General features: G+C 42.0%; 1 protein-coding gene across 2 annotated transcripts in view; it reads left to right on the top strand.

The window, feature by feature from the left end:
* The window catches only part of LOC127580688 (26S proteasome non-ATPase regulatory subunit 13-like), a 36340-nt gene that overhangs the window by 6430 nt on the left and 17541 nt on the right, over positions 1–12369 (top strand). For both annotated transcript variants that reach the window (XM_052034443.1, XM_052034444.1), the window contains exons 4-6: positions 1115–1170; positions 3124–3167; positions 8064–8150. In XM_052034443.1, the coding sequence (XP_051890403.1) occupies positions 1115–1170; positions 3124–3167; positions 8064–8150 (187 nt within the window). The remainder of the gene's footprint in view (positions 1–1114; positions 1171–3123; positions 3168–8063; positions 8151–12369) is intronic.

Genomic DNA, 12369 nt, shown 5'->3' on the forward strand with positions numbered 1-12369 from the left:
CTGTGGAGGTGGAGTCATTGAACGTATTCAAGGTGGAGGTTGGCAGACATTTAAACGACAAAAGGGTCAGGGAATGTGGGGAAAGAGGGGAAAAGTGGTTTTGAGGACAAGATTGGATCAGTCATGATCTAATTGAAAGGTGGAGCAGGCTTGGGGCTGACTGGTCTACTCCCTCCCACTCCTTATAAAAGAAATGGCAGCAATTTGTATCCAAGTCAGGATTGGATGTGTACTGAAGACAGTTCCCTTGACAACGGCACACGTCTTGCCTTTGAATACCTGTTTTCCCCTGGCTATTTATAGTTTGTTTTGTCTATCCTTTTTCACTTCATTTGATGTCCCCACTTTCATTCACCACCCACTCCCATATACCAGCACCACCAGTGTGTGTTAACACCTTGATCTCAGGTTGGGCAATCAAGCCTTCAGTTATGCACAGGTAACTGTCCTGATGGATGGAGGCCGTAATTTTTTTCCCTGTCTTTTACCTTGCAACATGTTAGGCCCCTTATCTAGGGTGGGACCTAGAATACTTATTTCTTGGGAAGAAGTCTGCATGCAAAAGTCAGCTTGGCCTGTGATTTGATCTCTCATCCCACCAATAGGTAGCATAATCTGGTGATGATTATAGTGGATCTGTATCCCAATAGTTATGAGTTTCAATCCAATTGCGAAAGTTTGTGGGCTGGCAGCAGATGGGATGATATTAATTTGTTGAGCTTGCATGAGCAGGTTCTATTCCTTTAGAGAGTGAAACCTGTCACCCTATTCAGCCCAACTCAAACATGATACCATACCATCACAATCTGATTCAAAATACCCCAAGGGCAACTAAGAATGGGCAATAAATTAATTATTACATTACAAAACCTTAAAAATGTGCAGACTTGTGTCTTGTGCTCTGCATCAGAACTGCCCTTTTGAGTCAGTGATACCAGTGGATGCATATTTGAAAGCTGCCCTTCACATGCGGACATTTAGCAAAACAGGCTGGGCATTGGTTTGTAGCTGGATGTAATTTTTTTTTAATCTGTTCTGAAATTGGAGTCGTGCATTCAACACAGAAGGTTCACTATGGCAGCACTGATGCTGGAATTAATGCTTTCTCACACAGAATAAACCCATTATCCCTGGTGGAAATTATTCTACGTGTGGTTCGACAGATGAATGGTATGTTTCTGAGCTCCATTTCAGTGTATCCATTTGTCCTGTCAGTTTGTATTGTGTAATTAGCAAGCCCATGTGTATTTTAGGGACTTTAAAATGTACAGGCCATCCCCAGGTTATGGGCGCCCCAACATGTAAATGAGCTGAGTTACAAATTTTTGACTTTACAAATATTTTCCAATGAATATTTAAACAAATTTTGAAACAAGTTAAGCTTCCCTAACTTTATAGCAGAGCTTCTCACGAGTGTGAGGCGACTGAAGTGATTTGGAGGTCGGAGCCTGACCCTGCAGCTTCCTGGCTGCTGAGGCAGAGGCGACATTTTTAGCAGGAATGAATAGTTTGAACGGTTGTGACAGCTGTTTGGTGGTCTGTATGGGGATGGATTTGCCAGTTGCTGCGGGGTTGCAGACACCTTCAGGTGGGAATGGGTCATTTCCAGGTGTCTTCTCTCCTCACACCTCCCCTCCCACCCACCCACCGCCTCCGAGCTGCAACAATCGGGGGCTGGGTGGAGCCGAGCGGAGCTGGGAGCTCGGAGCTCACTCACTGAGTCGGTGAGGCCAGCTGGCAGCTGCTCACTCTCCTGTCACAGCCGTTCCTGTCATCCTTTCCCACACGCTGTTGTTCAATTCTGGCTTACGATAAACTCGGGCTATGAACAGCTCTTAGGAATGGAACCCTTTTGTAACTCGGGGACTGTGTGTAATGTGAAGAGTTTGGAACTTTGCCTCATTGTCGAAAATGAAATGTTCCTTTGCTGTATTTGTTGTGAGAGAGGCCACAGTGCAGCCTCATGACTCATGGACATTAGTGTTTACCCACTAGTTTCAATGCTTTGGGAAGCATAATGATATGAACTAATTGGAAGGATTTACACTGTTAGTCATTACCATACAGCATTAAAACAAACCCTTTGGCCAACACATCCATGACAACCCTAATCTCTGATCAAAGTTGCTCAGTTCAACTGCATCTTCTCATGTTTGGTGATGGATAATTAAACAGCAAGCTAGAGGAGGAGGTTTTAAGACCATCCCCCATCCTCTGAAGGCAATGCCCAGCACGTGGATGACGAGGCTGAAGCATTCACAGACACCTTCAGACAGAAGTGCCCAATGGGTGATTCATCTTGGCTTCCTCCCAAGATCCCCACCATCACAGAAGCCAGTTTTCAATCAGGTACGTCATGGAATTCTCTTAGATGAGCACTGTTCTGTTAATGTTCCGGAGACTTGACACCGTCCTGCCCACGTCTACCTTCTACTGCCACATCATGACTGCTGTGTGTACTGTCTGCAAGATGCATTATGGCATTTTTGTTGCCAGCACCTTGTCCACCTGGAAGGACAAGTGTGTGGGAACAAAACCACCACCAAATTCCCCTTCAAGTACATCCTGACTTAGAAATACAGTATATTGTCATTCTTTTTTCAGTGTTGGGTGTAATTAATAGAACTCCCTATCTAGCAGATCTGTAAGAGTAACTTCACAAGGACAATTAGGGGCAATAAATATTGACCTTATCAGCAATGTCTACATCCTGTTCATGAATAAAAATAATTTTTAGTAGTTGCTCATTATCCTTTGTTTTCTGCCTCTCAACCAATTTCTCAGACAGTTCAGCTAACAGAATCTTTATCAAATATCCTCTGGAAGTCCATATAAATAATACCCATTGAACTCCCTGTCTGCTATTTAAGCTTCAGTCAGCTTTTCTTAGGATGGAAGGTTACTGGGGTTGAGGAAAGGTGTGTGGGAGGAGCCCAAATAACCAGTGACGGGACAGTGGTGGCAGATCCACCATTTTGACTTCGGGGAAGTTCTCACTGGAACGTGAAATAAGTCATAGCACGGTAATGTTGAATGGTTCTGCTCAAACTTGTTGCTGTGGTAATTAAAAGAATGAATGACCTAATTTCTGCCCACCTTCCTAAATTTTTGTTCTTTTCTCAGATGCACAAATGGCACTGTCTCTGCTGGAAAAAACATGGGAGAAGGTAAACTGCGAGAGGCAGGGTACTAAGTAGCTTAAGTGTTTTAATGTCCAGTTTGAACTGCACACTTATTTACCTGTACTTCCAGAGTTTTTGGAACCAAATAATAGTTTTACAGCTTTGTATACGGTTCAAAGAAATCAGGACCAGTTTATTCGGGGAAGGTTTCATGGAGTCTGGGAACGGATTTGTTTTGAGAGGAGTTCAGGGTGTTGATGAGGTTTCACAGGTCTGGCTGTAGGTCAGGTTTCGGTGCAGCTTCATGAAAACTTAGACTGGTTCAGTTTTGATTTCAGAGGGACTAGGGGAAGGTCCAGTTGGATATGGATTCATAAAGAGCAGGGATCAACATAATTGGGTATTGTTTTGGTGAGCTCGGAGTATTGCATAAGGGTTCACAAGGATAGGGATCAAAATATATTGGGGTACACAGGCTTTGATGCAGTTCCATTGGAACATAAAGCAAATTCTGTTTGGAAATGGATCAGGAGCGATTCTTGTTGGAAAGGGTTCCATGGGGATCAAGAGTAACTAAGGTTTGAGTACTGTTCCATGTGATTCGGGAATAGTTTCGGTTTGGATACAGTCACCTAGAGACCAGGTATTAGTTATATTTGCAATGGTTCTGTGGGAGCAGGGAGTGTATCAAGTTTGCATTTAGTTGCACTGTCACTGAGAGTGGTTCAGGCATGAGTAGGGTAGCATGAAGAATGTGTAGTTGTCTTTACCAAAAACAAAAAACATAGTGGGACAGTATTCACAGGGACTGGTGTGGGTCAGATTTGTGTAATGTCTTGGAGGACAGGGAGCAGGACAAATTGGGTGGGCTACAGAGGATCTGATAGCAGATCAGGGTTTAAGGTTTCTCAATAGTACTGGGTGATGTGTGCTTGGGTATATTTCAAGGATCAGGAATTGTATAGTTTGGATATGGTGCACCAGGGACTAGTGACCTTTATTTCTAATATGCTGGAGCTAGGAGTGGGTTCAGATTCTGTTGTATGTTTTCTTTAGGTTCTTAATTTTATTTTGCTGCAGTTCTGAGAGGAGTTGAGTGGTGGGGTCATTTTTGAGTATGTTGGCACTAGGTGTGTGTACGTTTAGGTGTGGATTATGGGTGTGTGTGAAATGTTTGATTACAGCTTTGTATAATGCACACAGGAATAAGGAGTGGGTGAGGTATAGGAGTGATGTCATGAGGAGCAGTAGCACAGCAGAAATGCTTAGAGTTTCACTGGACCAGGAATAGGTCAGATAAGGATACTGTTTCATGTGACTAGGTATTAATCAGATTTGGGTAAGTTTTCATAAAAAGGAGTGATTAATGTTTAGATTTGTTTCAACAATGTTTACCAATGATTTTGGTTTGGATATAGTCTCATAGGAGCTTGGGCATGTTTGATTCTGGATCTACAGGTGCCAGACCTGGGTATAAATTCAGTTGCAAGGAAACTGCATCTATCCTGTAAATTCTGAAAGATCGTCATAAACATTTGCAACTGCATGTTGTATGACAAATCCCTTAACCTAATTTGTCAGGTCACTTTAGCTCGGCTATCTCATAATTGCTGTTATTTGAGATGAAATTACTAACCTTGGACCCTTCTTCTTTCTCTCAAACTGAGCATAAAATTCAATCATATTATGATTGCTACTACCTTGTGGCACCTTTACCATGAGGTCCTTAATTAATCCCATCTCACTGCACGATGCTAGGTGTCATTTAGCCTGTTCTCTGTTTGACTAAAGGATGATTTCTAAGAAACTATCCTGAAATCACTCTGAGCTACACATCGGAGCTTTCTTTAACCATCTGATTATTCCAGTATACTTGCAGGTTAAAATGCCCCCTTATCATCACCATATCTTTCTGACAAGCTTCCAATACTTTGTTTTCTGTGTATTCTGACCTAGCACCTGGTTATTGTTAGAGGGCCTGTGTACCATTTTCGCAAGTGACTCTATTTCTTATCTCTGTCCAAACTCCTTCCGCATCCTGGTTTCCTGAATTTGGGTCATCTCTTGCTGTTTCTCTAAGACCGTCATTAAGTAACAGAGCCACTCCCCCACCTTTTTCTAGCTTCCTATCCTTCCTAAATGTCACACATTTTGTATTCCGGTCCCAGTCTATGTCATCCTACAGCCATGTCTCCGTTATACATATCAGATTGTATGCATTTCTATTTAATTCATCTAGAACGTAGAACAGTACCGCACAGGAAAAGGCCCTTTGACCCACGATATCTGTGCCAACCATGATGCCAAATGAAACTAATCCCGTCTGCCTGCACAGGATCCATATCCCTCTTTTTCCCTTCGTGTTCATATGTCCGTCGAAGTAACTCTTAAACACCATTATTGTGTCTGCTTCCACCACCACCCCTGGCAGTGTGTTCCAGGCACCCAGCACTCTTTTTTTTATTTAAAAAAAACTTACCCTGCACATTTCCTCAAACTTTCCCCCTCTCACCTTAAAGCCATGCCTCTAGTATTTGACATTTCTGCCATGGGAATGAGACTCTGACTACTTACCCTATTCATGCCTCTCATAGTTTTATGTACTTTCCCCTCAGCCTCCAACGCTCTAGAGTAAACAATCTAAGTCTGTTCAACCTCTCCTTATAGCTAATACTCGCTAATCCAACATCCTGGTAAACCTCCTCTGCACCCTCTCCAAAGCCTCCACATCCTTCCTGTAATGGGGTGACCAGAACTGAACATCTTTTTGAATGACAGATGTATTCAGACACACTGCCTTTAGCTTTGTCCTTTTAACATTTTTGTAACCTCTACCCTTGCCTAATAATTTACTCTTCAATTTGTATTCTTATCCCTTCCTATCACATCAGTTTACTGCTTCCCACATTAATACCTTTTTCTTTAGTTTTTCTTCTCTACTACTTGATTTTTCATGTCTTCACTGTCATGACACCCCACTATTTAATTTAAAATCCCATGTAGTTATGCAGCATGCTAGAACAATGATGCCAGCACAGTTTAGGTGTAAACTGTCTCAAAGATGCAACTTCCACTTTCCCCAATACTGGTGCCAGTGCCCTGTGAACCAGATCCCCCTCCCGCTGCACCATTCTTTGAGTCAGGCGTTCATTTCTCTAATCCCATTTAACCTATGCCAATTTGCTCAGTAGCAAACCAGAGATTGTTATTGTTTGAGGTTCTACATCTTAATTTGGTTCCTTGCTCCTCATACTGACTGCATTAGTACTTGTGTCGTTGGTACTAATGCTGGGTCAAGCTTGTTGACACTTTCATAAGGACTAGCCACGGTTAGTTTTTGGATATGGTTTGGAGAGAGCGAGTAGCGGTTTATCTTTGTGTACAATTTTGTGAACATTGAAAGAGAGTAAGATTGGGTTAGGTTTCACAAGACCAGGGTCAAGTTAACTTTTGATTATAGTTTCACGTGCAAGGAGTGAGTCCTGTTTGAGTGCAGCTTCGTTTGGGACCCAAAAGTGGATCCTTTTTGGATCTGGTTCCGAGTGAAAGGGATGGGTTCATATTAGGTATGATTTCATAATAAATCAGTATTCATAATAAATAAGTATGTCAGGTTTGATAGAGATTAGAAGTAGGTTAGATTTTGGTTACTGTTCCACTGATGTCCGGGTTGGTTTAATGACTGGCATCTAAATTTGTGTTGGAGAAATTCCGCTAGCCAAAATGATCTGACTGTGAGAGTGCTATTGTGTTTGGGGCACATGAGAGTGCATGGTATGAGTGGGTAGGGAACCGCAAACCAGCAGAACATAGAACATTGCAGCACAGTACAGGCCCTTCAGCCCACGATGTTGTGCCGACATTTTATCCTGCTCCAATATCTAGAAGTGTATAACTGTTGAGAGATCAGATGGGAATTGAACTGGTGGACAGGCAAAACTTCGGAATTGGGTCACCTGGGCAGGCAAGCAGCGGAAGTGGTCTCTGCCCAGGGCTGCAAGTTTGGGTTCCAGAGAACTCAACATGCTCTTTGCACTCCGTGTCTTTCTAGGACTAGAAGTTTAAATATAATGCAAGTATATAAATCTACTCATTGCTTTTTGGCTTTAAGCTAATCTCCTAACCACACTGTTACTGAACCCCACAAATGACGCAATAACATGCATGACTTTTCTGTTAGCTCCAGCTTACTTTGGGTGTATGTGTGTGTGTGTGTGTGTATATATGTGTGTGTGTGTGTATATGTGTGTGTGTGTGTATATGTGTGTGTGTGTGTGTATGTGTGTGTGTGTGTGTATGTGTGTGTGTGTGTATGTGTGTGTGTGTGTATATGTGTGTGTGTGTGTATATGTGTGTGTGTGTGTATATGTGTGTGTGTGTATATGTGTGTGTGTGTATATGTGTGTGTGTGTGTATATGTGTGTGTGTGTGTATATGTGTGTGTGTGTGTATATGTGTGTGTGTGTGTATATGTGTGTGTGTGTGTATATGTGTGTGTGTGTGTATGTGTGTGTGTGTGTGTGTGTGTGTATGTATGTGTGTGTATGTATGTGTGTGTATATATATATGTGTGTGTGTGTGTGTGTGTGTGTATATATATATATACACACACACACACACACACACACACACAAACAAACTTCTTGCTGTGAAACAGACCTAAAGAAAAGCTTGAAAAACACTGCAGATGCTAAAATGCTGGCAATTCTCAGCCAGTCAGGCAGCATCCATGTGAAGAGAAACCGAGTTAACTTTTCAGGTCAACCTGAGACAGTAACTCCACATCTTCCCACAGCTGCGGCCTGACCTGTTGAGAGTTTCCAGCATTTTGTCCTCTTATATTACAAGAAGAAGAAGAAAACTTATTGTAGAAATCAAAATACATTTCACGTGATTACAATGGGAACTGATTACATACTTTCTTCTTCTTTAATCTGTCAGGTAAAGGGTAATGATGAAGCTTTAATTCTCTGCAGGACTGCCATCGCTGCTATTAAGATCAAAATTGGAGACCTCCAGGAAACCAAGGTAATAAAGGATTTGAGGATTCTACAGGGGACTGGGAGGGCTGTCTCCAGAGCTAATGAGAGGTGGAAAATATGTGGGGTTTGAAGTGTATTATCACTGTTGCGTTCTTAAGTTTTCAAAATGAACTCTGTTGAAAACATTTTTATTTACGGAAGAGCACAGCCAAAAGAGAAGCCTTTTGTTTTTACTTCAGATAATTGATATTGGGGTTCTTTTTAGTGTGTTTGTAAATGTTTCTTTCTTTTCTTACTTGTGCTGAAACTTTAGCAGTACCATGGCCTCTGATCATGCAAAATTATACCTGAGAATCAAAAAGCTACAAGTTCTCCTTGAGTTATAGATATCATAACAGCTTAAGGAGGTTGGTTCTTTGATAAATGAGTCAGAACATTGTGGAGTCAAGCCCCACTTCAGAGACTTGGGCACATAATCTATGCTGGCAACTCAGTGCAACCGAAATGAGACCTAAATTTAAAAATTATAACAACTTTAATACAATAAAACATCCCAAGGAGTGTTACCAAACAACATTTGATATCAAACATGAGATATTGGGGCAGGTGACCATAAGTTTTGAGGGGAGAGAGTAGAGACGTTTGAGACTGAATTCAAGCATGGGATGTAACCAACAATAAGAATCAAAAGTCAGTCTGTTTTCAGCCTAGTGAAGATTTCCAAGATATTTAAGGGCAAGGGCTTGGATAGATTTGTGAATGGGGATGGCAGTATTGAATTTATTGATGGGGTCACTAAAGGTTGATGAAAGAAGTGCAGTGAATGTCATCTTCATGGCTTTTCCGAAGGTATTTTGATAAGTTCCACACAAAAGGCTAGTTAACAAAATGAGACCCAAATCAAACAGTTGATGATAATGGGGATAAAGCTAGCTTAAAGATTAGAAAGCAAGAGCAGTGGTAACTGTTGTTGTTCAGACAGGCAGTTGGTAGGCAGTGAGGTTCCCAGGGATCAACTCGGGGAATATTGCTTTTGTTGATGTGTATTTGTGACATGGATGTGGGTGTGCATGATAAAACTTACAATTTTGCAGCTGACACAATGCTTGGAATTGTAATCAGTGAAGAGGACAGTGATAGACTGCAAGAAGACAGACTGGTAAAATGGTCAGATGAAATTTAATACAGAAGTGTAAAATAATACACTTTGGCAGAGAGATGAGGAGACTTAATACAGACTAAATGGCTTAGTTCTAAAGGGCATACAAGAACAGGCATGGGTGTACATCCTTGAAAGTGGCAGAGCATGTGACAGTGGTCAGTAAAACATGGCTCCTTGGGACTCATAAACATGCATATGGTACCAAAAGCAGGTAAATTATATTGAACCCGTATAAAACACTGGGTACACCACATCTGAAGCATTGCATTGAATCGTAGTCACCTCATTTTAGGAAAGATGTGAAGGTCCTGGTAGAACGGTTCCAGGCATGGGGGATTTCAGCTATGAGGTTAGACTGGAAAAACAGATCATTCTCTTTGGAGCAAGAAAGCTTGAGAGAACACTTGGAGGTGTGCGAGATCGATGCTGGTGTAAACAGGGTAAGGTATTCCTATTAGCAAATGGTACATGAACCAAGAAGCGCAAACTTAAAATTTTGAGATACAAGAGGGATGTGAGGAGAATCTTTTTCAGGAGAACGTAGTTATAATCTGTAACTCATTACTTTTAAGGGAAGTGAGAACTGGATAGGCACTTGAGGGAAAGAGCGAGGAAGTAGGACTGATGGATGGGATTGCCCTATTCAGAACCAGTTTTGACTCCTTGGCTTCAGTCTGTGCTTTATCAATTCTGTGATTCTATGAATGTTTATTTCTAGGTTTTACCAGATTGGGAGCTAATACAGGCCAGCAAGTACCAGCGAATCTCAGAACTTTAGAAAGGTTATGACAGGAGGAGATTTGGCCCCTCACGTCTGTACTGGTCAAAAAAGAGTCGCCTTCCAGCATTTGGTTTGTAGGCCTGTAGCTTGCGATTCAAGTGCAGAAGGGTAATGGGTAAATGGAACTTGGTGCGAGTTAGGGTATGAACAGCAGAGTTTGAATGAATTCAAGTTAACACAAGGTACAAGGTCAGTGGCCGATCAAGCAATTAAATAGTCACCGATTGAGTACCAAAGATGTGGAAGAGGGTTTCAGCAGAGTGATTCCTCCTTCCTCAGGAGGCTGAATAGAGGGAGTAGAGATGTGTGTTGTTGCAGTCTCAGGGATGGAAAGGCTCTGGACAAGGCTCAGCTGAGGGTCAAGTGTGATGCCAGAGTTGCAGTATTATACTGACTTTATGACCAGGCTTTTTAACCAAGCCTCTATTCAGTTTGGTGCAAAAGATTTTGCAGCACAATGAAGAATAGAAAATTCTCCTGCCCTAGCAAATATTTATCCCCAAACATCAGCAGTTAAATAGTGTAACCTTGTTCCTTTGTGTTATTTGTGGCTTCTTGCATGTGTGTGACTAAACCTACAAAACGGTTACTGACTGCATTTTATAAGTGACTCTTTGCTAAGCATTTTGGAAGGGTTTCGGTACATGAAATGTGTTGCAGAAGTTCTGACTGTCTTTCTTTCTCCTCTAACATTACTGCTCAGTGATCAACTGGAAGTTAATACAGTGCAGGATTCTTACCAAATGGCCTGAATAAAATCAGTGTTAAGATATTAAATTCTGGACAAAATTGCTCTTAAGCCGTTTTTTTTTCTTGAAATGTGAAATTGCTGGGTCATTCTATGCAGTTGTGGTGTGGAAATGTCATTAAAAGATTAATGGCAGTGAAATAAGCTGAAGTTTCAGAAATGACGAATCATATTACAACAACAATCTTTATATCTCTACATATGAAACAAAGACTGCCTTAAAAAGGGATTATCTAAAAAACACATATATCACCTTTCATGCCTTTCACACCTATCACACCTATTTCAAAACATCCAAAAGTGCTTTGCAGCCAGTTAAGTACTATACTGAAGTGTAGTCACTGTTGAAGGAATCATGGTGGCCAATCTGTGCACTGCAAGATCCCACAAACAGCATTGTGATAATAACTAGACTATCTGTTCTTATAACATTGATTGTGGGATAAATATTGCTCAGGACACCAGTAATAGTTGCTCTGTTGTTCTTTTAGTGCCATGGGATTTTTTTTTTAACATCCATGTTGTAGCCTCAGCTCAACATCTGACCCGAAACATAGTACAAGACTCCCTCAGTTCTTGCAGTGGAGAGTCGGTCTAGATTTTGTGCTCAAGTGCAAGCTTAGAGAGTCCAAAATGAGTTGCAGACTGAAATCGACAACCAGCACTCTGATATAGAGAGACTGCCAAATTATGAAGTGTGGCTAAACTTTAATTCACCAAGCATTGATTGACATTAAACAGGGGAATCAGCAGGACAGCATGAAATAGCAGTGTGTCTTGTGAAAGGAGCTCTTTATCCAGCATTCATACCAGAAGAGCAAACTCCCTGGCCTGGATACTCAGTTGCATAATGCTGCTTTCTTTTTTTATGGAATTGGTGAAACACAATAATGACTATTTTTAAGTTGTTTTGCATCGTTCTCAAAATTCAGCCTGGCACATCCTGTCATTAAGTCATCCTTATGATCCCAATGCAGTTTTTGTGTCAGGATCCATGGGATGGAGTCATTCATCTCATTTAGAGCAGGGGAACCTGCATCATGCTGTCCTGAGATGCCAATCATAGGGCCTCCTGGGCAATATGGTCTTCATGCTGTAGCACTGAACGGGAATATTTAATTACCTTCTCCCCTTACATATACTCCCCACCCTCATCTACCTCTGCACCAAAATGACACCTCCACCCCAAACACACCTCCATCTCCAGTCCATCCACAATTTCCCTTTCTCCAACTTGCTGCAGGTCCCGACACCCTCCTTCCACCACCTGCACCCAGTTATTGCACTCCCTACCCCTCCCCACCTCCTGAGCCAATGTGTTAGCTGCTGACATCTTGTGTGATCTTCCACACCTCATCCCAGCTACCCACTACACCCCACTTCCTGCACCCGACAACAGCGTGCTTGCCTTCTCTCCTGAACCAACCAACCCCTCCCTCCCCCCCCCCCCCCCCCCCCCCCCAACAACCCAAATGCGTAAACGCTGGGCTCTTGGAAAAGTGAACCGCAAGCACGTTTTTGTCTCCAGAAGCTGGCAGCACCTGAAGTTGCCCTGTGGACACAATTGAAGTTTT

Source organism: Pristis pectinata, chromosome 20, assembly GCF_009764475.1.
Source record: "Pristis pectinata isolate sPriPec2 chromosome 20, sPriPec2.1.pri, whole genome shotgun sequence".
In the NCBI taxonomy this organism is placed as follows: Eukaryota; Metazoa; Chordata; class Chondrichthyes; order Rhinopristiformes; family Pristidae; genus Pristis; species Pristis pectinata.